Below are 27,954 nucleotides of genomic sequence, written 5' to 3'. Positions count from 1 at the left end.
GCTGAATTGATCAAGAATGTAAGCTAATTCTACTATTAACCATCGGAGAACCTCCTTCTTATTAGAGAGACTGAAATGGGAGGGTCACTCAAGGCCACAAGTTCGAAACCAGCTAGGCAGCACAATGAGGTCCCATCTCAAAAAGAAAAAGAAAACAGTAGGACTTTTCCCAGAGGACTAGTGTGAGGTATTAGGAGTAGAAGCTCAATACATACTGGGCTCGAACAGGAGGTGCTAAGGATCAGGCTTCCGGAGTCCACCCTTGGTCTGTCTCATTAAAGGTGTGCGCCACCACATGCAAACTGAGAGTTTCTGATATTTGAAAACATGTATGTTTCTCTTTCCTAGGATTTACTAAAGAGGTGTAGCTCAAAGTCAGCGACACTCTTTGACACAGCATGGGAAGCGAAGGCCATGGCAGTGATAGGATGCTTGACTGACACAGACGTAAGCAAACACTGACTGTTGGGTTTTCCTGTTTGGAGTAACAAGGTTCCTTTTGAACATTGACTCTTAAGCTATTTTTTGGTCATAAAAGTGACAAGTATTTGTTAGTGAAATTTTTTTGTAGACTGTAAAAACAAAAAGACAAAACCATACTATTTCCCTTGATTATGGAGAATAAGATGAAAATGCACCCAAAACCAAAAGAATTTCTGTGGTCTATTGGATGCCTCTCTGTTCAGGAGCTGGGATTACTCAGAAATGAAACTCTTTGGTGCCGAGCTTTCCAGCCATCTCCCACTGTCATTAGTTCTCATTATAAGGCAGGGACTCGTGTGCTCATAGTCCCAGCCCAGGATGGTAAGTCATGTATGAAGCCTGGGCTTGGGAGAGCAATAAAAGATAGGTAAGTAATTAATTATTTAAAATATAAGAGCAGCCCTGATTGACTATGGTTTAGAGAGAGAGAAGACATGAAGTTAAGATCCTTGTGAGTTGGGGGGGGGGTTGGAGGAGGTAAATGGGGGTGGACGTGACCAAAATACATTGTATGTATGCATAAAATTCTCAAAAACTGAAAGATTATATATGAATTATGGATGCTACTCTGAAGTATGGAGACAGTGGAGCACAAGAACTCTGCAGATGTTCACTAACAACATCCTAGGTACTTTTCTGAATAACAGGACTGCTAGGTTTTGTTTTTAGGTTTATTTATTTTATTTTGTGTATTAATGGTCTGTTTTGTTTGTGTACTGTATCTGTGCCTGTTGTCTGTTGAAGTGAGACAAGGGTGTTGGATCTTCTGGAACTGGAGTTAACAGGTGGTTGTGAGCTACCTGATTGGGCTCTGGAAACTGAACTCAGGTCCTCTGCAGGGGACACAAGTACTCTTATCCGCTGAGCCATCTCTCCAGCTTCTGAAATTGTTCCTTGTGTGTAACAATTGAAGGAAATATATGTTTTGCACGTGGATGCTCTCACTCTACCCATACCTGATGTCTGCAGTGCCCATCCCTTACATGAGAGGTGCGTCCAAGAAGTGGTCATTGTTCCTGTTGACTGCTCTCTTTGTAGCTCATCTTTGACGCTGTGCTGAAGATCATGTACAAGGCTGTGGTTCCCTGGAGTGCAGCCGTGGAGCAGCTGGTGAAACAGCACCTGGAAATGAACCACCCCAAGTAAGTTTGCAGAACACTAAAGGACGTGTCCGTGCCCTGCACCAGCTTCAAGCTTTGAGTTGGCAGCCAGTTAGGTTTACCCTTGACTGTTTTTCATAGTCATATTAATACCAGTTTGTTATTAAACATTTTGTTTAGGGTCAAATTATTGCAGGAAAGTTACAAACTAATGGAGATGAAGAAACTTTTGCGAGGTTATGGAATACGAGAGGTGAATCTCTTGAACAAGGAAATAATGGTAAGTGCGAGTTGGTTTATTCCTCTCTGTTCTTGTAATTCTAGAGCAGCATGGGAGGTGACTGAAGATTTTCTCTCTCTTTCTTTCTTTCTTTCTTTCTTTCTTTCTTTCTTTCTTTCTTTCTTTCTTTCTTTCTTTCTTTTTGAGACAGGGTTTCACTGTAGCTTTGGAGCCTGTCCTGGAACTAGCTCTTGTAGACCAGGCTGACCTCAAACTCACAGAGATCCGCCTGCCTCTGCCTCCCGAGTGCTGGGATTAAAGGCATGTGCTACCATAGCTCTACTTTTTTTAAAGTCTTAAAAAGCAAAGTCTTCAAAGGATCGGGCATGAGCTCAGCAGTAGATCACTTGCCTAGCACGCACAATGTCCTGGATTTGAAACCCTGTCTCTAAAAACAAAACAAAACAAAAAAAGATTTTCATATTTAAAAAGTTAACAGAGCTAGATTTATTTTATGGGAGTGGGTCACATGTGTGCCATGAAAACTCAGAGCAGTTGGTTCTCTTTCTAGCATGTAGGTTTTATAGAGTGAACCAGGCTCTCTGACTTGGCAGCAAGTCCTTTCCCCACTGACCTATCTTGCTGGCCCCATAAATCATGTTTTAACCTTAGGTCCAGTTTAGGTTTTTTTTGCTACATTTTAAAAATATTTAAGGTATTTTGCTTTCATAAGCAAATGGTTTCTGAGTTTTATGAGTCTTCATGTTAAGAAATACATGTTATCTCTTTCAGAGGGTGGTCCGATACATTCTCAAGCAAGATATCCCATCTTCTTTGGAAGATGCTCTGAAAGTGGCCCAGGGATACAGGCTGTCTGATGATGAAATCTACAGTCTAAGAATTATTGATCTGATTGACAGAGAACAGGTTTGGAAGTTTTAGATTGTCATGGGGCTGCTTTGTTAACTAAATCTTTACAGAATCTAAACTGTCCAAACTACTTTCACAAAATGAAATAAATAAGCTATATCAACATGAAAACATTGTGTGTGTGTGTGTATGTGTGTGTGTGTGTGTGTGTGTAATTTTTTTCTTGGTTTTCCTAGGCAGGGTTTCTCAGTAGCTTTGGAGCCTGTCCTAGAGCTCACTCTGTAGACCAGTCTAGCCTCAGAGTCAGAGATTCACCTGCTTCTGCCTCCCAAGTGCTGGGATTAAAGGTGTGCACCACCACTAAGGGTTAAGGTTAGGATAAGGGTTAGGGTTGATACTCAGCTCCAGCCCTCAGATTTTAAAAAATATTAAACTAATCTTATTTTTCAAAGTATCTTTTCATCTTGTTTCCCATTCTGCTAATTGAGCCCATGTCCTCACACTGGACAGTGCAGATGAGAAATTTCTTCTCACTTTCAAGTAGAAAAGAAAGAGCGATATACAAACTATTCCTTGTGAGGACCAGATGTTTATTTCCTTTTTTATTAACCCTGTTCACAGGCGGATGACTGCCTCCTGCTACTGAGGTCGCTGCCTCCTGTTGAAGCTGAAAAAACTGCAGAAAGAGTCATCATTTGGGCTCGACTGGCATTGCAAGAAGAGCCAGACTGTTCTGAAGAGGTGAGGGTTTCACTGAGATGTGCTGTTGGTGCACACTTGGAAATCTGCAAGGGAGGTAGGACAAGAACCTTGAATTCCAGTTCCTTATAAGTCCTTGTTTCAAAAGAAATTGTGGCTGGAGAGGTGGCTCAGAGGTTATGAGCACTGACTGGTCTTCCAGAGTTCAATTCCCAGGAACTACATGGTGGCTCACAACCAACTGTAATGAGATCTGGTGCCCTCTTCTGGTGTAGAGACATACATGCAGGCAGGACACTGCATACATAATCAATCAATCAATCTGAAAATAAAAAGTCATTGAAGCTGAGCATGCTCTCAGTAGAGCCAGTCATTTCTTTAGCGATAAGAGACCAGAGGTCACCGTCCTGCTCATTTCCAGTGAGTTCCAAACCAGCCTTGACTACATAGTAAGACCCTTCCCCTGCCCTCATCTCCACAAAAAAATTTACCAGAATAGTTGGATTTAAACCTTAAGAAATGCCTCCCAGCTTTAAATTAATTGTCTCCTTCTTTTTCACATAAATTTGGTAAGTAGATCCTATTGTAGATTAAATGTAGAACATGAGCTTTTAACTGACTTTATTAAAAAGTAGCAGAGCCTCAACTCAAACCTGTTTTGTTCTGCCACTGGTATTCTATGTGTGTGGTTCTGGTGAGTACAGTGTCTGCAGTGTCCTCTGTTACTGACTGACTCTCCATCCCACATCCCTTTTTGTCTTTCAGTCCAGTTTTTTTTTCTTCTCTGTGTTGTTAATTCTTCTAAAGTAATTGCTGAAAGCCTAATTATTTACTCATCCTGATTACCTAGCTATTTATTAGCCTTTATATTGTTTTCACTGGAGAAAGTTTGCAACGCTTTAGCGTGACTCAACAAGAAAGGTCTGCCAGTTACAGCGTAGCCCGGAGACTCTGGGTCAGCACATCTTTCCTGGTATTTCTGAAGTCCGTATTGGTGCGTCTCCTTCGCCTTGCAGCCGCCTGACCAGAGCTACATATATTCCTCAATCACTTATTTTATTATTTTTCTGATTCCTTGGTTGGTTATTTGTTTGCTACTTTTATATTGTTTTGTTTTGGTTCTTTGGTAGTACTGAGGATGAAACTCATACCGAAGGTGTGCTAGGAAATCCTCTCTCGTTATTCCCCAGCCCGTGAGGCCATGGTTGTTATGTGTGTTTTATGTGTCCAACTGAAGTGATCAGTAAAGAAGTAGACTTCACTTTGCACGTTTTAGGACAAGGCCTGGAGAATGTCTGTGACGAAGACATCGGTGGATATTCTCAAAATCCTGTGTGATATCCAGAAAGGTAGTTTCCCTACCCCTCTGTTCCTCCACTTGGCTTTTGTCCCCAAAGCTTACCAAGGCTGTGGTTGTCTAATTTTACCCATTTTTCCATATGAAAAATCTAATCTTTTTGTTTTTAATTAGTCAGACAGCAGCATATAAAGTTGACTTACTTTCTGTTTACCTGTTTTGGTAAGCTTTCATTGTTAAGATACCTGGTGTATCTGTTGGCGATAAGAAGGGGAGAAATCTCACCTATTTAAACATGGACTTAAAACAGTTGAGAAAGTAACACTCTTCGAGGAGAGGGGCTAAATTTGTTTCAGAAGACTTGCCATTCTTTTTATTTTATTATTTTTAACTGTGTGTATATGTGTCTTTTGTGTGGGTATATGTGTGTGTGTTCATATTGACCGAGAAGTTAGACCCTTGAGCTATCTGATGTGTGTGCTGGGACTTGAACTCTGGTCCTCTGGAAGAGCAGGGCATGCTCTTAACTACCAATTCACCTTTCCAGCCCCTCCCATTTTATTATAACTCTTAAACTTCCCTATTCTACCTGCTGAAAGAAGTTTCTCATTTCAGGTTTCACTCTTGAAATAATCTATTGATTCATAACTAGATTAACTCATTCAGATAACTTTAAGTCCGGCCTCCTGTTACCATGACATTCTGGGAGAATCAAATTATAGCATATGAGAATTTGTACATCTGCTGTGACTTTTAAAAATCTAATTACAGACAATCTACAGAAGAAGGATGAATCTGAAGAGTTCTTGAAACAATTTAAAGTGATTGCAAGCTTACAGGTAAAGATATTACGTACCCAGTCAGTGTAACGGACCTTAGTGTGTTCAGCTTTCAGGGACTGTGACATACTGGTTCTTTCTCAGCAACTTTATTGAGATGTAATTCATGTATTGTACAGAATTAGTTGATAGTTTTGGTATATTATTTTCCTAGTTTCTTAAAAGTATATAAAATACATATAACAAAATGATCCATTCTGATTTTCTGCCTTCATTTCTGTGGCATTAATTACATTCACAATGCTTTGCAATCATCACCTGTTTTTTTCACACTCAGAGCTGAAAGTCTGTACCCATAAGACAGCACAACTCTCCAGAGTAGAATTATCCAAAATTAATAGTTAAGCCTCCCCTCTTTTACAATGCTTCCTACAGCACAAAATCTGGACCCAAATGTCAAGAGTGCTAAAATTGAGAAACCATTCTCCATAATTATGTTTTTTTATTTTCCTAACTTTTAGTGTTGAGCCATAAAAATCTTAAATTCCTAATTTATAAGTGAATAATTTCTCAAGGAGAGGGTGAAACTCAATGCTGGGTTTTAACACTGAGTAAACTTGGGGCTTTGTCTCACTTTGATGCAGGAGAACTTTGAGGTCTTCCTTCCATTTGAAGATTACAGCAACAGCACCCTGGTAGCTAGTCTTCGAGAACAGTATATTAAGGCACATGAAGATGCACAGGCTGAGCCTAAACTCAGGGGACCCCCTGGGCCCACCCCGGCCACGGGGGAGGATCTGAGCATCAGGTCAAAGCTGCACAGACAGGCACTGGCCCTGCAGGTGTCTGCACAAGAGCTGGAGGAAGAACTGGCCTTGAGAGCCTTAAAGGATGGGAAGGTGGGAGCGGCACTGAGCAAATGCAGGTGACACTGGAGTCTCCGCCTTGCAGTTTTTCAGAAAATGACTTTTGTTCTGTCCTTTCTGTCACTGATAAGCATAGGGCCAGGGTTACTTTTGTTTTCACAAAAGTGATTATTGGTTTCCTGAGAGCCTGTTTTGGAGCCTCTTTGTCTAAAAATAGTGGTATGGAAGGAAGATAGACCCTGCTTAGTTGGTCACATGACTGTTAAATGTTGGCTCCTGTGCCTTGATCCTTAAGGGTAACTAAAGTACTTTGAAAATGGATCACACTTTGTACCACGAAAAAGTTCTTTGTTGGTGTTGTTGTTTTAATGGTTTTATGAGTGTTTTGATATGTATGTGTGTATGTATGTGCACCACGTGCATGTTTAGTGCCCTTAGAGCTCAGAAGACAGTGTCAAATCACCCGGGACCGGAGTTACAGATGGTTGTGAGCCACTATGCATGGGAGTGCTAAGAACGGAACCCGGATCTTTTGCAAGAGCAACAAGTACCCTTTAAGTGCTGGGCTGTCTCTCAGCCCCCATGAGAAAGCCTTGAGGACTTTATGTGTTGCTGTTAGTGGTTAGATACGAATGCAAGAGGCACAAATGTGTGTGGTTTTGATCTGAATCCTAACTCCCCACACTTCTTCCCTCTCCAGAGACTTACTTAAGTATTACTGCAATGCTGACACGGGGAGATTGCTGTTTCTGGTGTGTCAGAAGCTTTGTCATATGTTGGCTAATGATGTCCCAATGACAGCGCCAGTAGGACTAAATCTTCCTTCTGAGATACATGATCTCGCGTGCCATGCTGCTACCCTCTGCAGTACAGGTGACAAGCTGTATAGATCTTCATACTCTCCGGGTTATTGTACCCATATCTTCCACACACTGTCTGTGATAACTGCATTCTAGAAACCACACAAGAGACAGCTTCTCTTTCTTACACTAGGATACTATATATAGTTTTAAAACATTAACAACCAAGTTGTTCCCTTGGGTGTGTGAGAGACAGGAGGATCGTCAGCCCAAGGCTAGCCTGAGCTACCAATCTGGCAACCAGTCAGTCAATCCCCAAACCCTTTAATACTGTGATTTCTTACTACTTATGGCATTTGCTTCTGTATGGTCATGGCATTCCCAGCCTCCCCACACTGATCTCTTTCAGGCAAGCTTTTTTTCTTTTTCCTTTTCCTTTTTTTTTTGTAAGCTTAAGTGCAGACATGAGCTGTATTTACATTAGTCAAAGCTACATGGTGAGCTTGCTATCTACCTTTTGGCCTTCCTGGGGATTTTAAATGGTCATTATAAGAAAGTTGTTTTCATTATTCTAAAGGAATAAGATAGGATTGATGATCCTGTTCACTTTCAGATATTTTGCTGGATGCTTTAGAACTAAGTAAATACACTTTAACCGCTGTGGAGCTCTCCAGACAATGCCAGATGGATGACCATGGAATTCTGACGAAAGTAAGTCACTTCAGAGTTTTACTTCCATAAGCCAAGCTGCTGCTGGCCCGACATGTGACACTTCATATCACTTGCACAGTTCACAGAATTACCAATATCCCGCTTACTTTTTTTTTTACTCTCCTCTAGAAACCCATCCTCAAAAAAGCTGTGGAGCCAATTCTCTTTCCCAGGCATAGTTGTTTATTTTGATTTGAACTGGTTTTTGAAATATAGGGCCTCTCTGGATATTGACCCTTTCTTGGGGTTTATTCAAAGTGATATTTTTGCAAGGTCACCAAAAAGAAAGGAATGCTAGAATATAACTTTCTCTTAGTATGCACAGAAGAAATTGGTTCCAGTTCTGTCCCTCCCCTCAGACAACCAGGATCTGTGGATACTAAAATCCCTCATCCAAAGCTGTGTACCATTTACAGAGAGCCCACACACATCCCCCACGCTTTCAGTTGGAAGAGCCCACCACAGGGAGCTCACAGTGGTCTGCAATTCCAGCTCCAGTTAATCCAGCACTCTGGCTTTCACATGAGTACATACAGACCTCCAAATAATTAAAATTAATAAAAACATTATACCTGACTCCCTTACTCAGTTGGTGAAGGGTGTGTGTGTTGCAGTGTACCCACTGCTGTCTGCTCTGTGTGGTTTGCTGTTTAGGCCACTTTTGGGACACACAAGGATCCATATGAAGAGTGGTCCTACAGTGACTTCTTCAGTGAAGATGGAATTGTTCTTGAGTCGCAGGTGGTGCTGCCACTCATCTATGAGCTGATTTCCTCAGTGGTACCCATTGAAGGTAAGTCTCTCTTGTATCATTTTCTATTTATTTTTGCGTTACGAACACTGGAGCTATAGATGCTTGGAACCAGAACTATATCCAATAAGATAAATTTATATGTTAAGGATTCAAGCGCAACAGAATGCATACTGCATATGATTTCATTTATGTAAGAAAAAAATGGGTTCACACTAAGCCATGGTATTCAAAGTCAGGGTAGTCGGTACCCTTTGGGATGGTAGATAAGTCACTTTCTGTTGCTGTGATAAAACATTAAGACCAAAAGCAATTTATGGTAGCCGGGGTTTACTTTGGCATACAGTTATTTTTGCCAGAGAATAAAGAGTCTGGCATGGCAGCAAGTGGCAGGAATGGTAACTTGGCCAGGCGGCGGTGGTGCACGCCTTTAATCCCAGCACTCGGGAGGCAGAGGCAGGTGGATCTCTGTGAGTTCAAGGCCAGCCTGGTCTACAAGAGCTAGTTCCAGGACAGTCTCTAGAACTACAGGGAAACCCTGTCTCGAAAAAAAAAACAAAGAAAGAAAGAGAGAGAGAGAAAGAAGAAAGAAAGAAAGAAAGAAAGAAAGAAAGAAAGAAAGAAAGAAAGAAAGCTAAGAACTCATGTCTTCAGAAGCAGCCATGAAGCACAGAGAACAAAAATATATATATACGTATACATATATACATATACATACACATACACATACACACACACACACACACACACACACACACACACACACACACACATGCTTGGTTTTAGACATTCAAAGCCTGCCTCCAGTGGCTGACTTCCTCCAGAAAGGCTGTACCTGCTCAACTTTCCCAAACAGCACCATTTACTAAGGACCAAGAAGTCTCATACCCAAGTCAATGAGGGAAATTTCTCATTCAAATCACCATGCCTGGGTCGTGACTTTAGAAGGCTATGAAGAGCTTCTGGGTAAAAAGTTTTAGTTCATGATCATGGTGCTGCTTATTAGGTTGCATGTTTATCTGAGCATTCTGGATGTGTAGTTTAAGGTTTCTTGTTAATTAGCTAGTTAATTAGTTTGTTAGGTTGGTTGGTTTTAGTTTTTTGGGTTTGTTTTGTGATGGTATATCACCGTATAGCCCAGGCTTGCCTCAGACTTGCAACCTTTCTGCTCCCTAAGTGCTGAGATTTCAGGCATGCTCAGCTCTGAGTTTTGTAATTTGTAATTTGTTTTGCTTCTTAAAGCAATTGCTGCTTTACAACATTGGTGTTTACAGTTTCAATAATAGCTGAGTTTGGTGCTTTGTAAGCGTTATGTTATTTAGTCTTAGTTCATTTCTTTTTCTCTTTTGTAGAAAGCAAAAGACATCCTTTGGATTCTACAAGTTTGCCATACTGTTCTACTAGCAAAGGTATTTACAATTAGAAATGTGTAATATTATAATATAATTTTACTAATATGCAAATGCCAAGATAAAGCATAAATTCATACATACTGAAATTTTGAATATGAATTTGTCATAAAATTCTTGATGCAATTGTTTAATAATTTCACTGTTAAATTTTCAGAGGTCAGAGAATTATGTGATTTATCTTTACCTGCCAATAATTTAAGCATCTAAACTTAAAAAAATGGATATTATGACCAACTGGATTTATTTTCCTATCTAGTGTTAATCTTGTTAACAGTCATGTGTTAACTCTTTCACAAGACTTTGGGAATGATCTTTACAGCTGTTTCCTCTTTGAGGAAGTAGGCCATCCCTGAGAGCAATTTCCCACAATGATCATTATTTAAAAAAAAGGGGGGGGGTGGCTCTTACAGAGGACCCAGGTTCAATTTTCCAGCACCCATCCAGAGGCTCACAACCCTGTAACTGCAGTTCACTCTGACACCCTCTTCTTTGTGTGTGTTGGGGGTTTCTCTGTAGCTTTGGAGCCTGTCCTGGAGCTAACTCTTGTAGACCAGGCTGGCCTTGAACTCACAGAGATCTGCCTGCCTCTGCCTCCTGATTGCTGGGATTAAAGGTGTGCATCACCACCTTGACATCCTCTTCTGACCCCCAAAGAAGTCTGCAACTATTAAAAAATCATCTTCTCACTTTGTAGGAGACAGCCTTATTCTCCCCATTGTAAGTTCCATCTCTACTCTGCTCCAGAACCTTCAAGAATCCAGTCAGTGGGAGCTGGCCCTGAGGTTCGTGGTTGGTTCCTTTGGTACCTGCCTGCAGCACTCTATGTCAAACGTCATGAGTATCAATTTGAGTGAAAAGGTACAGCTTTAATAATAAATGATTTGACTAGTGTCAAAAGCTCTGGCAAGCCAATCTCCTGTTGGCTTCATTGTGTTGGACCCTAGAGTCCAAACATCGAGGAGGAGTCACCCCCAGAGACCATCTCTCACACCACAGCTGATGTAAAAGCATGAGGATTTTATTAATTCTGTCATGATAGGGTCTCAGCATTCGGGAAGCCCAGAGACCCCGAATAGCTGGTACAGGCTATTTTTAAAGGAAAAAGCCACAGAAGTAAGGGGGTGTCTGGAGGTTGTTCTTTGACTATTATGATTGGCTTATTCAAAAGGGCTATTACCAATAATTGGCTGGAGAGCAGTTGCCAGAGCAGATGAGGTGAGAGGTCACTTTGACCCCATTTCCCAGGGGCTGAGTCAAAACATACGTGTGTGGGTAATTGTTCAGGAACTGAGTCAACATCTTAAGGGTTATCTTGCCCCAATTCCTGGAGAACATTCACAAAGACTCAGGGAAATGGAAAGTTCCCAACATTTCAATAGCTGTTAGGTCCTTGGTTCCCAGGTGGGGAGGGGGAAGCATTACTGCTGAGACCGAGAGAGCTCAGAATTTGTCAGAAATGGCTTTAGAGTTATTTTAGAGTTCTACAATTGCAAAGACATTGATGATTATTTGTTAACTGCAAGATACATTTGTTGAACATCTGCTAAGATCCCAGGACATTTGCACACATTTTTGTTAGTAGCCTTAAATTCTCCACTTTGCAAACGCTGAGCTTCAGAACTGGCCATGTGGAAACTATTAGTCAAAGTTTTAGGTTCAGCTGGTGATTCCTCATTCTAGCCTCAGCACAGCATTTGTCTGCTGTGGTTTTGGTTTTTTGTTGTTGTTGTTGTTGCAGGCATTTATTATTGTTGTTGTTTGTTTGAGGATTTTTTGGCAGAATATCTTGCTGTCCAGGCTGACCTTGAACTTACAAATATGTACCTGCCTTTGTCTCTCAAGTACAATTTTCAGAATAGTACATCAAATTGGACCTAAAGGTTTTTCTGTTCTTTTCTGAAAGTTACTTGGTGAGAACACATTGATGACCTCAAGGCAAATTGTTATGGAACTGAAAGAAAAGTCTACCACATTTATTAGAGGAAGTACCACGACACTCCTGCAGAAAGTGAGTATTTATGGTTGGTTGGTTTGTTTTGAGCCAGTCATGTAGCATTTGATGTGTTTTTCCGTTCAGAAGCTGCAAGAGCCCGTGTGACTGCCATACATTGTTGCTATGTTGTTTTGTAGTTTATGTGAATGGTATTTTATTGAACATGAATGAAATTGTAATGAATCCTGTCCATTTCTTCCCCTTAATTTTTTTTTTTTTTGGTTTTTCGAGACAAGGTTTCTCTGTAGCTTTGGAGCCTGTCCTGGAACTAGCTCTTGTAGACCAGGCTGGCCTCGAATTCACAGAGATCCCCCTGCCTCTGCATCCAGAGTGCTGGGATTAAAGGTGTGCACCACCACTGCCAGGCACATGATTTTTGTTTTTTTGGTTTCTTTTTTCCTAATATTTTTTATGGTTTATTTAATGTGCATTGATGTGAAGGTGTCCGATCTCCTGCAACTGGATCTTCAGACAGTTTTGAACTGCCATGTGGATGTTGGGAATTGAACCCAGATCCTTTGGAAGAGCAATCAGTGCTCTTAACCACGGAGCCATCTCTCCAGCCCCTTTTTTGTTTTTTGTTTTTTTGGATTTTCGAGACAGGGTTTCTCCGTAGCTTTTGATTCCTGTCCTGGAACTAGCTCTTGTAATCCAGGCTGGCCTTGAACTCACAGAGATCCGCCTGCCTCTACCTCCCGAGTGCTGGGATTAAAGGCGTGCGCCACCACCGCCCGGCTACTTTTTTGTTATTTTTAATGGACTAAAGGATATTAAAAATCTTTACTTATGGTTTCTATTTCTATGCCAGGATATCTTTTCAGGAATTCTAATTTATTAGTCTTAAAAAAAAATATTTCCTAGGGCTGGCGAGATGGCTCCGTGGTTAAGAGCACTGGCTGCTCTTCCAGAGGATCAATTCCTGGTACCTATGTGGCAGCTCAAGACTGTCTGTAACTCCAGTTCTAGAGATTCTGATACCCTCACACAGACATACACACAGGCAAAACGCCAATGTACATAAGATAAAATAAAAATTAAAAAAATTCCACTTTGAAACAGGGTACTGTATGGCACAAGTTAGTCTCAAATTTGAATTCAATGTATAGCCAAAGGTGACCTTGAACTTCTGGTTCTCCTGCCTCTCTGGGCTGGCATCATAGGCAGATGCAAATCTTTAATTTTTAAGACATTCTAAGAGCCTTTTGGGGGGGAAGGATTATTGTTTTTGTATTGGGCACTTGGGTTCAATATATTAGTCAGATTAATTAGTAAGCCTCCCAGACAAGACTGAAACACGGGACAGCCCAAGCTATATTGCCTTCCCAACACTGGTACTCCTTACCATGCCCAGCTCTGTCAGATTACTTTAAAAAGAAGCTTTGAGGACTGTCAGAGTAGCACAGTGGGTAAAGGTTATAGCCATGCAAACATGACAACCTGAGTTTGAGCCTTGGAACCCAAATAATGGTAGAAGGAAAGAACCAGTTCCACAGAGTTCTCCTCTAACCTCCACATGTTACCTGAGGTCACGTGTTCCCTAACCCCACATAGCGATGGCTCTGGCTGGCCAGGCTAGCTGAATCAGAGAATTGAAGGCCAACGAGAGACCCTATTTAAAGGAGAAAAAAAAAAGTGACACCTAAGGAAGGGCATTCTGAGTTCCCTCTGACCTCATGCACACATATGCACATGAGTGTTCACACTTCCAAATGTGCTGATGCTTTAAAAGTTCAGAAAAGTGTAATGATAATACAAGGCATTACAGCACACTCTTTATTGATATGTTACTTAATGGCAAGCTTTCTTTTTTCTATTATTTGTAATAGTTTTTTCCCTCATCATACATAAGGTTCTTTTGGAGGATTGTTTTGAGATAGAGTCTCTCTCCATAGCCTTGGTTATACTAGAACTTCACTTTATAGACCAGGCTGGTCTCAGACTCACAGAGCTCCACCTGCCTCTGCCTCCCAAGTGCAGGTATTAAAGGTGTGCGCCACCACTGCCCAGCATATAAGGCTCCTTACCCTTAAGTATCCAGTGTTTGTCTCCTTTGGAGAAAGATGTTCTCTTGTTTACTGACAGTGCAGATTTCTCCATCACTAAATTTAACAGTGGTATAAAGATTTGTGCTAATTTAATGCCCACATTCTAATTTAATTTTGTCTCTTTTGTCAATCATGTGTTTTGGTACAAGATCTAGATTAATTCATATACTTAATGAGCCTGCAGACTACCAGCTGTTAACTTTTATAAATAAAGGTTTGCTAGAACACCCATGCTGCTTTGTTATCTGAATGCTGAGGCTGCTTTCCTGCCACTAGAGACGCAATGAGTTCTTGCTACAGAGGTATGTCTGCAAGGCTTTAACATTTCCTATGTGGACATTTTTTAAAAAGGGCCGAGTCTTGGGGCTGAAGAGATTGCTCAGCAGTTTAGAGCAGAAAGGTCCAGGATATGATTCCAAGTACCTGTGTGGCAGCTCACAAGGGTCTGTAACTCCAGTTCCAGGGGATTTGATGCCCTCTTCTGGCCTCTGCAAGTACTGCACACATACCATGTACATGCACTCATGCAGACAAAATACCCATACATAAAATGATTACACACACACACACACACACACACACATATAGTTTTTTGGGGGGCTTGTTTTGTTTTGTTTTTCCAAGACAGGGTTTCTCTATGTAGCAGTTCTGGCTGTCCTGAAACTCACTTTGTGGTGGCCTCAAGCTCACTGAGATCGCTCTGCCTTCGCCTCCCAAGTGCTAGGGTTAAAGGCGTGCACCACCACTGTCCATCAATATAAAATTTTTTTTAAAGGCCAAGTCCTGGTGTTGCTTTTAGTAATCATCTTTGACCCAGCCTTAATCTGGGACCCTATACTTTGAGGTGGCGTTGTGGAGCACTGCGTCTTTCTCTTTAGAGTTCTCCAGATCCTGGCATTTATTTTGTTTTGTTTTTAGACAGAGAACATTGAGTGAGCAGAGAAAAGAGAAATAGTTGTAAGTTAGAGCGAGCCCTTAGGTAGATGAGGACGCTGGATATGGTCTCCAGTGACGTGTGAAAGGGAGGGACATTCTGTTAGGTGGTGACTGATGCGTGTAGGTGAAGCGGTACAGACTACATGGAGTAAACCTCCATGAGCTAAGATGGCTGCAGCAGCAGCATCCTATGGGACCACTGTCATACATGCAGTCTGTCAGGAACTACACGGCTTTGTTGCAAAGCTCACAGCCGTATTGGTTCAGATCCAGAGGGTGAGGTAGATTTGCCAATGGGAAGGTGTGGTAGATGTGTTTTGGTTCTTCTGATTTCTTGGCTTGCTAAAATGTGGGTTCAGTAACTAAGGAGGCAAAGGAGGGTTCACGGGTGATTTCAGAGACTGATATCAGTTGGAGAGAGAAAGAAGACTTCTGTGTCCTGCAGAGCTCACTGAGACGGCTCTCCTTCTATTTCTAGTCCTGGCCAAAGGTGCCTTTAGCAACTGTCTTAGAGCTGCTTCTCTATTACCTCCAGAAAGGCTGGGAAAGGCTGCTCTTTCTGGAGGGCTCAGCCCTCAGCGGGGGAGTTGAGCCGAGGGGCCTTCCTTCTGTTTACCCATGATGCTTACCTCCTACAGGTATTTAGCTGTCGCCTGGTGGATCTGGACTTGGCCTTGGCTTACTGCACTCTCTTACCTCAAAAGGATGTGTTTGAGAACCTCTGGAAGCTCATAGATAAAGCGTGGCAGAACTACGACAAAATTCTGGTATGCCCTGAGCATGGAAGCCTGCTCCTGTTGACGCGTTGATGGTTTGGGGGACAAAGTGAAGGACTTTACTAGCAAGTCTCAGCTGTTTAGCAGAAATGGTGATCTGTCTCATGGTCTTGACCCATTTATGCTTGACTGATGACACTGGTGATAAGCGTTGCTTAAAGAGTTAACATAGCCTCCTTTCTTCCTTTTTTCTTTTTCTTTCTTTATTTTTTCTGAGACGGGGTTTCTCTGTGTAGCCCGGACTGTCCTGGAACTTGATTTGTAGACCAGGCTGGTCTGTAATTAGTGCTGGGTTTAAAGGTGTACCACCACTCCTGGCAATATCTCTTAAAAAACTAAATAATTTAATCTTAAACTAAACACAAACAACAACAGCAAAATAACTATAACTGGGTGTAGTGACATTTGCCTTTAATCCCAGCACTTGAGAGGCCAGCCTGATCTACAGAACATGTTCCAGAATAGCCAAGGAAACACAGAGAAATCCTATCTTGAAGAACAAAATGAAATATTTAAACCTATATGTGTGGTCAAGCATGGTGATGCACACCTTTGATTCCAGTACTCTTGGATAGCAGAGGCATACAAAGCTGGAAAAAAAGGGGACTGGAGAGATGGCTGAGCAATTCAGAGTACTGGCTGCTCTTCCAATGTACATGGATACTGTTTTCCCAGCATCCTCGTGGCAGCTAGCAGCTAACAACTGCCTGTAACTTCAGTCTCAGGGAATTTAAGTGCCCTGGGCACATATGTGTGTGTGTGTGTGTGTGTGTGTGTGTGTGTGTGTGTGTGTGTGTGTGTGTATGTATGTATTTTCTCTGAAACCCTGAACCCCAAAGCAAGGCTTTTGTGTAGGATGGGTTTAAAGGCCATATAACTCATCTTGGAGTTATTCTGATTGGTTGGTTTGTTTTTGTTTTTTTAGCTTTTGTTTTGTTTTGTTTTTTGGAAATTTTGTGGTTAACCCAGGTTGGCCTAAAAGTATCCTTTTATTGTGAAGGAAGAAGTAGACTAAATTTATGGTCTCATGCAAAAATCTATGATGCTGTGTAAAAGTAATGACTGAGGGTAAGTCATGTAGCTCAGCTGGGGAGTGCTGACCTAACAAAGTGTGTGCATGCCTGTAGTCACAGCACTTGGGAAGTAAAGGTAAGAGGATCAGAAGTTCAGGGTCCTCAGACACACAGTAAATGGGAGGCTAGTTTGGGCTACCTGAGACCCTGCCTCCAACAAAAGTCTCTGTATGGGGGTGTTGCTAGAGAGAGGACTCAGCAGTTAGAGTAGTTGCTGCTTTTCAGAGGACCAAGTTCAGTTCCCAGCAGCAATGCCAGGCAGCACATGGCTGTCTTAACTCTAGCTCCAGACGATCTGCAGGCACCTGCACATCTGTGGCACATACTCACATAGACACACACACTCACATAGACACACACACATAGAGAAAACAGGCTGAAAAGGTGGCTCAAGGGTCAAGAGTGCATACCTCTCTTCCGGAACTCAGGAATTCGTTTCCCAGTACCCCCACATCGAGCAGCTCACAAGCCCCTGTAACGCCAGCCCAGGGGAATCTGATGCCTGTGGGATCCTTGAGCACCGGTACACAGATGCACATACATACAGAGAGACACATAATTTGAAGTAATAATAAAAATCCTTAAAATCACAATAAATCTTTTTTTTTTTAATTTTTTGGTTTTTTGAGACAGGGTTTCTCTGTGGCTTTGGAGCCTGTCCTGAACTAGCTCTGTAGACCAGGCTGGTCTCGAACTCACAGAGATCCGCCTGCCTCTGCCTCCCTAGTGCTGGGATTAAAGGCATGCGCCACCATCACCCGGCTAATAAATCTTTTAAAAAGGAGTACTAATCATACAAACCAGTATGTAGTGGTCTACACTCTTGTCACAGAAAAGTGTATAGGGTTTAGGGAATATGGGAACTCAGGATTGAACCCAGGGTGCACACAAGCTGGGCCATGTCCTCAGCCTAAGGTTATGAGTTTTCTGTTCTTAAACAGAGTCTTATGTGTAGCTTGTCTGTCCTGACACTCTCCAGCCCAGGGTGCTCTTAACCTCTCAACAGTCCTCCCCAGTGTAGGGATTGCACAGGTGCTGCTGGACCTGGCTTTGATTTTCCCCCCTCCTTTCTGAGTTTTAAATAAAATGAATTAGAACTAGTACTATTTGATCTTGTTTTAACTTTTTTTAGGCATTATCTTTGGTGGGCTTTCAGCTGGCAAATCTCTATAAGGATATTGAGACAGGACGTCGGTTCCGTGAAATCAGTATTGATGCTCAGTGGGGTATTCGTCTTGGTAAACTTGGTGTAAGTATTCATGGTGCTTTTATTTAAGCTGTCTTGAAGATTATCTACTCTGAGATTATAAGACAAAGATCTTATTAACCGTAGCTTTGGGGTTTATAAAGAAAACAGGGGTCTTTGGTGTTATTTCTTTTTTGATATTTCCTTTAATAATGATAGAAAAAGCTTAGCTCTCCTTTATAGATGTATGTCTGATACCGACTGACATTTATACTCTCAGACTTACCTGAAGCCTTGCATCATCTGTTGTTTAGTTAGTAGGTTTTTTTCCCTCTGAGACAGTGTTTCTTGGAGCCTGTCCTGGAACTAGCTATTGTAGACCAGGCTGGCCTCGAACCCACAGAGATCTGCCTGCCTCTGCCTCCCGAGTCCTGGGGTTAAAGGTGTGCGCCACCACCGCCCGGGCTTAGTTACTAGATTTTTGTTGTTTTCTTTTGGTGGTAGGATTTTCCTGTGCTGCTCAAGGCTTGGACTTGGTTTAAACAGATCCTCCTGCTCTGCCTCCTGTAGCAGGGATTTCAAATGCATGCTGCTGCCCCTTCTTGGCTAAAAATAATATTAAGGAATAGCAGTGATACATTCTGTCACCCTAGTCCTCAGGAAGCTAAAGCAGGAGGGTGGTGAATTTGAGGCCAGTTTGGGGTATAAAATGAGACATAAAACATTTCATTTACAAATAAATCATTTATGAGGAAGGCGAACATTGCTGAAATGCTGTGTGTTTTGAAACTTGATTCCTGTACAACAGCGGAGCCAGTTCACTAACACTAACAGCCAGGCTTCCCGGATGAAGTGCCAAAGATTCCCCAGGGTTCACAGTGGTGGTTGGCTGAACAGCATGCTAAAAATCAAATTTAGGGCTAGCCAGATGGCTCAGTAGGAAAAGGTGCTTACCACCAAGCCCAAGGACCTGAGCTTTTCATCCTTAGAACCGGCATTGTAAGAGAGTTATCCTGACCTCCGTACACTGGCTCAGCAGGCACACACACATACACACAAACAGGCATGCATGCACACAATAAATAGGAAAATAAACTTAGAAATAAAATTTGGAGGAACCGTAGAAAATGTGTCTTTATAATAATAATAGTAAAGTAAAAAGGCGGCGTGTTGTAATGTTGCCCTATTTCTGATACTTTTCAGTGTTTTTCATTTTGTCTTCTTTGTCTCTAGATTTCTTTTCAGTGTGCTTTCAGACAAAATTTCCTCACCAAGAAAGACCTCCTCAAAGCTCTTGTTAATAACACAGACATGGACATAAGCCTCATTCTGGAATATTGCAGGTAATATTTAAATGTTGATGCCATCTATGCTGTTGGCTTAGCCAGCTTATAGCCCTCACTTGGTAAGAGAGTAGTCAAGGCTATGTTCCTGTAGTCTGTAGACCTGTTTTCTTTTTCTGTAGTGGGCCTGAGCAGACACAAAGCCAGATTGAATTATTTGGCAAGATCTTTTTGTTTTCCTTACACCCACATGATAATCCAAGCAAGCGTGTGATAAACATACAGAAACTCTTCTCTGAGCTGGTATTGTGTCTCACACCTATATTCCTATACTCAGGCAAGAAAATCACGAGTTCAAGACTAGCCTGAGTTACATAGTGAAATCCTGAATCAAATATATAGATATAGATTTCTGGGTTTCTTCTCCCTGGCAGTCTTGACTCAGCAGGTCTGAACTGAGGAGCCCTGAAATCCTCAGTATTTAATATAGGATTCGTATGTATGACTTCTGTGATGAGAGGAGCGTGGGGATATTCTGAGTCCAGTAATGCCTTCTACCTGTGGGAACCATTGTTAAGGTCATATACAGAACATGAATACACTGGACAAAGTGAGGAGACAAAGATGGGGCGAACTATGTGAGATGATCATGGTCGGCCAAATGATAAGTCTGTTTCTCAGATAGTGAAGGTTCTCGCTCCTCTCTCACTTGTGATAGATAAGTGGATTCTGGGGGTTTTATTGTTGGTTTGTTTGTTTGTTTTCTGATCTAGAATGTCATGTAACCCATAAAAGCTTCACATTTGCTATGTAGCTGAGGTTGGTCTTGAACTCCTGATCATCTTGCCTTCATCTCCAAGTGCTAGGATCATAGATACATATCATTATGCTAGCTTAGATCTGAGTCTCTTTGCTTTTGTTTTGGTGCTCGGGATCAAATGCATCTCTTCAAGCACATTGCCCGCACATCCCAATCCCCAGTGCCTGAATTACTGATAGCAGCTGCTTAGCATATTCTTTCAACAGCCAAGCATCTAGTCGGTCCCTCCTCCCTTTGGGGACAAGAGTCGTGATCCTGGCTCTCTCTTTGGGGACAAGAGAGAGCTGCAGTCAAGGACAAAAGCTGCCCAGAGCTCTGCATGGCACTGACTCTTCAGTTTTAAGAACTTCAAACATTATTGGGGTGTGTCTGCCGTTCTTTACAAAATTGGATCCCAGTGGGTTCTGAGTGCTGCTTCATGTAACTGTTCCCTTTCCTGCAGTTTAAGTGGCCCTGGTAATATTAAGTTTGTTTCAGTCATTCAGCAAAGGCCTTGATCATTTGTATTGACAGTGACACTTTGCCCGAGGCAATCCTTGTGAACTAACTCAGATGACTTTTAAATTTTTTCATTTCGTTCTTGTTGTTCTGGTCCAGACTGGTTTGGAACTCCTTATGTCACTCAAACTGGCCTCCAATTTGTGATCCTACTAAGTCAGCCTCCTAAACAAAGGGATTACAGATGTGAACCACCTTAGCACCAGGCCCAGCTGGCATTTAGAATGTCAGGGGACTTAACTGTGATGGTTCTTTTTGTTTGTTTGTTTTTCAAGACAGGATTTCTCTGTGTAGCTTTGGAGCCTGTCCTGGCTGTACTCTGTAGACCAGGCTGGGCTCGAACTCACAGAGATCCGTCTGCCTCTGCCTCCCGAGAGCTGAGGTTAAAGGTGAGCGCCACCACTGACCTACTTGACTGTGATGGTTCTTAAAGCATTGCTTCATATCTCATTTACTATGCATGGCAAACTAAAGGATCACTGTCTCATTCTAAGGGTCTGAGGAGGTGTTTCAGTTGTTACTTTGTCTATACTGGCCAAGGTCTTTTTTTTTAATTATGTAATTTATTTGTGTGTGTGTATGAAATAGGTCTAGACTAGCCAAGAACTCCCTGTGTGGCTAAGGGTAACCTTGAACTCTTGATCCTGTTAACTACAGCAGGGGCTGGCATTACCAGCTAGACTCCGTGGTTTGAAAAGACAATAATTAAACCAGACATTGTGATATAGATTACCTCAAACCCCATTCTAGCCGCAGTTTCCAGGACCCCTTTAAAAAAAAAAAAGGCAGTATTTAGCTTTGATGATGCATACTCCTTCTGACTATGAGGCTCCCTGAGTGATAGGAGCCCCTGCTTAGCATGCACACACCCTGGAGATCAACCTGTAACTGACCGCTCTTTTCAGCACCTTTCAGCTGGACTCGGATGCAGCCCTTCAGCTGTTCATTGAAACCCTGCTTCACAACACTAACAACCAGAGCCAGGGTGGTGCCAGCCCGGAGGCCACAAAGCAGCAGCATTCCAGACTCCTGGCAAAAGTCACTGAAATGATTCCCTTACTGGCAAGCACAAAGGATTTGGTGATCAGTCTTAGTGAGATCCTTTACAAGGTAGGTGAGTGAGGAAGTGGGCACCTCTGGTCGCCCACTCGCCTCATCCTTAATTAATTAATTAATCTTTTATGCCAGGCAATGGTGGCGCAGGCCTTTAATCCCAGCACTCGGGAGGCAGAGGCAGGCAGGTCTCTGTGAGTTCGAGGCCAGTCTGGTCTACAAGAACTAGTTCCAGGACAGGCTCCAAAGCTACAGAGAAATCCTGTCTTAACCCACCCATCCCCCCAAAAAAAGCTATTATTAAAAAAAATTGAATCTTTTATAAGGCAAATGAGTGAGGAATTAGATATCTCTGGTCGACCATTCTCCTCATCCTTAACTAACTACATATACTACCAACTGGATATGTTAAGTCCTCAAGTTTTCATCTTTGTTTTAAGATAGGGTCCCACATAGCCCAGGCTAGACTCAATATGTAACTCAGGATGGTCTTAAATCTTGAGCCTGTTGTGGGGAGGAGCATACCTTTAATCCCAGCATTTGTGAGGCAGAGGCAGGCGGATCTCTGTGAGTAGCCTGGTCTACAGAGTAAATTCCAGGACAGGCACCAAAGCTACACAGAGAAACCCTATCTTGGGGGGGGGGGGGAATGAAGAAAAAGAAAAAAAAACTCTTGAGCCTTCTGGTTCTATCTCAAGTGCTGGGATTATAGGTGTGTGCCACCACATTCTGCTAAATTGTCTGTCTGTCTGCCTGCCTGTCTCTGTGTGTGTGCGTACTGGTCGCCCCAGAAGACATAAGTTTACCAGGAACTGGCAACTGTAACTGGTTTAAGCTGCCTGGCATGAGTGCTGGGAAACCAGCACAAAGTGGTTTTTAACCACGGAGTGATCTCTCGAGCCTTCAGTTCTTTATGTTCACACAGCAATCTATTTGATACATGCCCGTCCTGTCTTTCTTGCCTTCTTTTCTCCCCTCAAAATAAAGTAGCATTTTCCACCAGAAGTGTTTGGCTTGTTTTCCCTCAATATGTGGCTTTTTGCAATGGTCTCAGGTGGTAGTTCTACACTGTCCTGGAACTTGCTGTCACCAGGGGTGACTTTGAACTCCTTCCTCTATTTCCCAATTGCTGGGATTACAGTGTATGCCACCATGCTTGGTTTCTCAGTTTTGTTTTCATCTTACATCTATTTATTTTGCATCTCTTATGGGGTATGCTCATCACAGCACATGTGAGGTCAGAGGACAGCTTACACGGAACTGTTTCTACCATGCGGGTCCCAGGGGTTGAACTCAGATTGTCAGATTTGGCGACCCTACTCAGATTTTTTTAAATAGCAAGCATTCTTTGCCAAAGAATCATATGAGAAAGAAAGTATAGATTCCAAAGGGAAATTTTCCTGTGGGTCCTGCTCTCTGGAGTGGGGTAAATGTTAATAACTTAGTGTAGTGCCATTTCATAGTAAGTATCTGGCCCATTACCTGTCCTGTGTAGTATCCACTGCTGGAAGGGACACTGCATTTGACCAGCCTTTCGTGAATAGAAGTTTAGACCATACATTTCAGTATTATCAACAGTTACATTGAGTGAATGTGTGTTTTCCTATTGTGTGTGTGTTTTAATGAAATTTTCTACCATTTGGTATCTTTTAAGTTAAGAGGACATTTGATTGGGAGGTCGGAAGGTAGGTAACAGGAAAAATGAGGTTATCAGACTGTAAAATGAATTTCAGTCTTGTAAGTCAGCCGGAAATTATAGACTTGCTCCTAGGTATGATGAACCATCTTCCCACATTGATAATTATGTACTTTTAGTTGGCATTTAAAAATTAGAAAATGCTGTGTGGGCAGAAAGAAGGAGCAAAGAGAATACTTGTCTTTTTATGAGCTTGCGTAGATACCACCCAGTTAACCCTTGTGTCAGGAGGGTGGTTAAGGCTGAGCCCTTCCAGGGCCTCAGACACGAAGGCCCACACTGTAGTTAGGGCATTTCCGAGGTAGCCTTCCTCCCTCATTTCTATCATATGTAGAACAAAGTTGACCATGTGTTTTTCCTTTTTGTGTTTTCTCTAAAATAGCACTGCCTTGTACAGGTTGTTAAAGTGTGTTCGAGACATCTTAGCTGTGGGTGTTAGCCTAGTAAAGGTAGTTTTAGAGGTGAGAGCTGGTCTGTGAAGGGCAGCTGGGGCTTCGGTGCCTGCCGAGCTTGTGTTTGTTATTTGTACCAATGAACATTACCAAATAGAGTATGCGTGAGCGTGGCAGCGTCTTCTCACATTTTGACATATTTCTGCTTTTTTGCAGCTGGACCCGTATAATTATGAAATGATTGAAGTTGTACTGAAAGTTATAGAGCAAGCCAATGAAAAGATAACCAGTGTGAACATTAATCAGGTACAGAAGTATTTTAAACATTGAAAACTCATCTCTGTGCTTTGGTTTATTATGGTGATATTTTAGTATAATTATAATACTAAGAATATGATCTGGGTTCTTTCTGGGTTGTTCTTTGATCTCCCTTTAGATTCTGAACTTAATTTTTAATAGTTTTATATTTTAAATGTAATATATTTAATTGTTTAAGAATTTCAGCTGGTCAGTGGTGTGACACACACCTTTAATCCCAGCACTCACGAGGCAGAGGCAGGTGGATTTCTATGAGTTCAACGCCAGCCTGGTCTACAAAGTGAGTTCCAGGACAGCCAGAGTTGTTATACAGAGAAACCCTATCTTGAAAACGAAAAAGAAAAGAAAAGAAAGAAAGAAAAGATTTCATACATGAATATAGTGTATTTTGATCATATTTACCCCCGGTCCTCTACCAACTTATCCCTAAAACAACCCCTAGTTTTCTTTAATTCATTTATTATTTTTATTAATGATTTTTGCTTTTTCCATTTTTAAAAAACATTAAGTGTGTGTGTGTGTGTGTGTGTACACGTGCACACATGTGCGCGCAGTCATGTCTGTGTGTGACTGTGGTGTGCCAGTACCATGCACACCACATGGGAGTCAAAGGGAGTCACCGCTCCCCTTTAACCTTGCATGGGTTTGGAGGATCAAACTCAGGCTGTCAGACTTGCACGGCAAGTACTGCTGAGACATCTTCCCCGCCCGTGGGTTTGTTATTTTTTGGAACAAGATCTCAACTCATATAACTCAAGCCATTTTCCTTCCTTCCTTACTTTTTCAAGAGAAGGTTTCTCTGTGTAGCCCCAACAGTCCTGGAACTTACTGTATAGACCAGATGGCCTCAGACTCACAGAGATCCACCTGCCTCTGCCCCCAAAGTGCTGGGATTAAAGGTGTGCACCATTACCTTCCTGGCTTGCAATTTTCAAACTCATTATGTAGCCAAGTTTGAACTTGAATTTCCTGGTCTTCCATCTCTACGTCCCCAGTACTGGGATTACAGGCACTTTCTACCTGGCTGGTCACTTGCTATCTACTATATGGGTGGAAGATTTTTAGAGTTAGCTTGGGAAACATAATAGGATCCACCTCAAAAAATAAGTTGAGTAATTAAGAATGAAAACTTTCAACTTCAATGTTTTTTGATTTCTGCCCCAAATTATTTGAAGAATTTGTCCAAAACTGCCCAAGTCTTATTCTCTGAGCCAGATGGTACCCTCAGTTCCTCTGAATATGATGTCTCTAATGTTTATGTAACATGCTTCAGGAGACAACAATACAAGGAAAATTAGAAATGTACTTTGTTCTGATTGTGTGTGTGTTCAGACATATACATGTGCCACCACGTATATGTGTCAGGTCAGGTCGACAGGCATGGTGACAAGTGCCACTGAGCCTAGAAAATCCTGCGAGGACTTGGCAGTGCACGTGGTGCAGATGTTACAGGACAGGGTGACCCTGACAGATCCCTTGCTCATTTTACAGGCTCTGAATCTTCTGAGACACTTGAAATCATACAAAAGAATCTCCCCCCCAGTGGACCTCGAGTACCAGTACATGCTGGAGCACGTGATAACTCTACCGCCGGCTGCCCAGGCTAGACTGCCTTTTCACCTAATATTATTTGGCACAGCACAGAACTTCTGGAAAATTCTCTGTATGTTCATTAACTACTTAGGAGTTTTACTAAATATCCAACTAATTTTTTTCTCACGTGTCATGTCCTCCTTCCCTTTCCAGCCTCAGAGCTCAGTGAAGAGTCACTTCCAACTCTGCTCTTGATTTCTAAGCTAATGAAGGTAATGGGTGGAGCCTCGGAGGACCTTGTCTCTCCCCCTGAGCCTGGCCAGGCGGCTTGCACTGCTTGCCACCTCACCGTTACTCTCCTCTCTCCTGAAGTTCTCCCTAGATACTCTCTACATGTCTACCGCCAAACACGTTTTTGAAAAAAAACTGAAACCAAAGCTCCTGAAGTTGGCACAAGCCAAATCATCAGCCCTGATGAACAAAGAAGTGGACAGGCTCACGCAGACCATCGAGTCGTACCTCCTGTCCATAGTCAACCCGGAGTGGGCCGTTGCCATCGCCATCAGTCTCACCCAGGAAGTCCCAGAAGGTGCAAAAGACCCGCGTGTAGGCCTTGTGGTGTTCCCTGATAGCCTGGGTTTCTGGTTTGTCCTTTCTTGCAGTGCCGGCGATCTATCTGTCCAGGGTTTTGTACGTGCGAGGCAAGTGTTCTGCCTGTCATTGTTCTCATTTACCAGTCTTCATCAGCTAGGAACTGACAGGAAGGTCCTGTTCTTCGCCAGTGTTTGAAGAGTTTGTCAGGAGATGCCCAAACCTTTTCCTATGAAAAACAACAATCTCTCAGGCCCATTTCTAGCTTCTTTGAAAAGCTTTGAAAAGGCAGTGTGGGTGGTTTTATATAGAAAACTCAGTAAGAAACTGGGAATGGACTGGAGCTGAGGAAGGATCTGTAGCTTTTGATTTTCTCTTTTGTATCCTGCAGTTCTGTTTCCCTCTTCTGTTTTTATTGGGTGTTCACTTATAATTTTAAAGTTTTTGCTGCTTTGGTCACATGTGTTGTCTTTGAGGATTTAGATTTGCTCACAAACCTTTGTCCTTCCAGGCCCCTTCAAGATGACTAGTTTGAAATTCTGTCTGTATTTGGCTGAAAGATGGCTACAAAACATCCCATCTCAGGTGAGTCTGAACCATGGTTGCTTAGCAACTGTCTTATCCCCACCCCTTACCCCAATACCTAGAGAGGAGAAGAGAGCCTACAGTTGCCAATGATGGAGGCACGAGGGTGCAGCTGGAGCAGGGAGGGCCCGCAGTCACTAAAGACGGAGTGTCACCTCTCCCTTTGGAACTTTTTAAAGGATGAGACATGTGAGAAGGCCCAAGCCTTTCAGAAGAAGCTTTATCTCCAGTTCCGGCGCTCGGGAACTGAAGCCGTGCTAATAGCCCACAAGTTGAATGTTCCAGAATATCTGAGGGTGGTAGGAAAGCCAGCACACCTCATCGTGAGCCTCTATGAACATCCCAGCATCAGTGAAAGACTTCGCACTTCATCTGGCAAAGATTATCCTGGTGGGACAAAGCTTCATTCTTTTGTTCCAGGAAAGAGCTGCTGTTCTGATTCCCAGTTGTTGCATGCAAAAGCCTGAGTTTTCACTTTTGTACTTTTTTATCTTGATGATCTTAGATATTCATGCAGCAGCTAAAGAAATAGCCGAAGTCAATGAAATTAATTTGGAGAAAATTTGGTACATGTTGTTGGAGAAATGGTTGTGTCCCTCAACAATGCCCGGAGAGGTGAGTGCCTGCTCACAGCCCAAGTATGTGGTTCCGCAGGAGCTGAGTTTGTGTTCACAGGATAAGGCCTCCAGAGAGGACACAGACTGACTGACCCTCTCCCTCCCTTCAAGACACTCACTTTACACCTCAGGCTGGCCTAGCAGCATTGTTATTCTAACACCTCAGCTCCTAAGTGCTGAGATCATAGGCCTGCACCCCCACACCTGACTCTGACTCCTCAAAGGTCAGCACTGGGTCGGTTTGTTTTCCTTTCCCTACTCTAGCTATGCTCACAACTTCACACATATTCTTAGATGGAAAAGGACGCCTGTTTTTTGTATTGGATTTATGTGGTTTTTATTTTTGGAATAATTTCAAATGCAACAGGAAAGTTTAAGAACAGTGCAGAAATATTCCTGTATACTGTTTACTCAGATTCATTGGTTTAACATCTCTCTGTATTTACTTCATCCTCTGCTTCTCTCTCTTGTAGCCCTTTGTACCCATTTCCCTCCATTGGAGAGTATATTATATGCCATGTCCCTTCGCCCCTTAGTATTTAGTGCATATTCCCTAAGAGTAAGGATTTAG

General features: G+C 42.4%; 1 protein-coding gene across 3 annotated transcripts in view; it reads left to right on the top strand.

Annotated features, from left to right (window-relative positions):
• Window positions 1-27,954, top strand: part of Kntc1 (kinetochore associated 1) — a 78,124-nt gene that overhangs the window by 33,256 nt on the left and 16,914 nt on the right. For all 3 annotated transcript variants that reach the window (XM_075979183.1, XM_075979177.1, XM_075979180.1), the window contains 25 exons: window positions 349-447; window positions 1,522-1,625; window positions 1,764-1,863; window positions 2,596-2,730; window positions 3,295-3,414; window positions 4,649-4,721; window positions 5,441-5,508; window positions 6,093-6,373; window positions 7,015-7,187; window positions 7,728-7,825; window positions 8,480-8,618; window positions 9,929-9,985; window positions 10,683-10,846; window positions 11,892-11,996; window positions 15,601-15,729; window positions 17,944-18,060; window positions 19,231-19,340; window positions 21,504-21,708; window positions 23,956-24,045; window positions 25,549-25,720; window positions 25,804-25,862; window positions 25,963-26,179; window positions 26,693-26,766; window positions 26,946-27,156; window positions 27,272-27,381. In XM_075979183.1, coding sequence (XP_075835298.1) covers window positions 349-447; window positions 1,522-1,625; window positions 1,764-1,863; window positions 2,596-2,730; window positions 3,295-3,414; window positions 4,649-4,721; window positions 5,441-5,508; window positions 6,093-6,373; window positions 7,015-7,187; window positions 7,728-7,825; window positions 8,480-8,618; window positions 9,929-9,985; window positions 10,683-10,846; window positions 11,892-11,996; window positions 15,601-15,729; window positions 17,944-18,060; window positions 19,231-19,340; window positions 21,504-21,708; window positions 23,956-24,045; window positions 25,549-25,720; window positions 25,804-25,862; window positions 25,963-26,179; window positions 26,693-26,766; window positions 26,946-27,156; window positions 27,272-27,381 — 3,210 coding nt within the window. The remainder of the gene's footprint in view (window positions 1-348; window positions 448-1,521; window positions 1,626-1,763; window positions 1,864-2,595; window positions 2,731-3,294; window positions 3,415-4,648; window positions 4,722-5,440; window positions 5,509-6,092; window positions 6,374-7,014; window positions 7,188-7,727; window positions 7,826-8,479; window positions 8,619-9,928; window positions 9,986-10,682; window positions 10,847-11,891; window positions 11,997-15,600; window positions 15,730-17,943; window positions 18,061-19,230; window positions 19,341-21,503; window positions 21,709-23,955; window positions 24,046-25,548; window positions 25,721-25,803; window positions 25,863-25,962; window positions 26,180-26,692; window positions 26,767-26,945; window positions 27,157-27,271; window positions 27,382-27,954) is intronic.

Source organism: Microtus pennsylvanicus, chromosome 1, assembly GCF_037038515.1.
Source record: "Microtus pennsylvanicus isolate mMicPen1 chromosome 1, mMicPen1.hap1, whole genome shotgun sequence".
In the NCBI taxonomy this organism is placed as follows: domain Eukaryota; kingdom Metazoa; phylum Chordata; class Mammalia; order Rodentia; family Cricetidae; genus Microtus; species Microtus pennsylvanicus.
The sequence above is the reverse complement of the archived record's forward strand: the minus strand, read 5'-3'. Positions and strand labels throughout refer to the sequence as shown.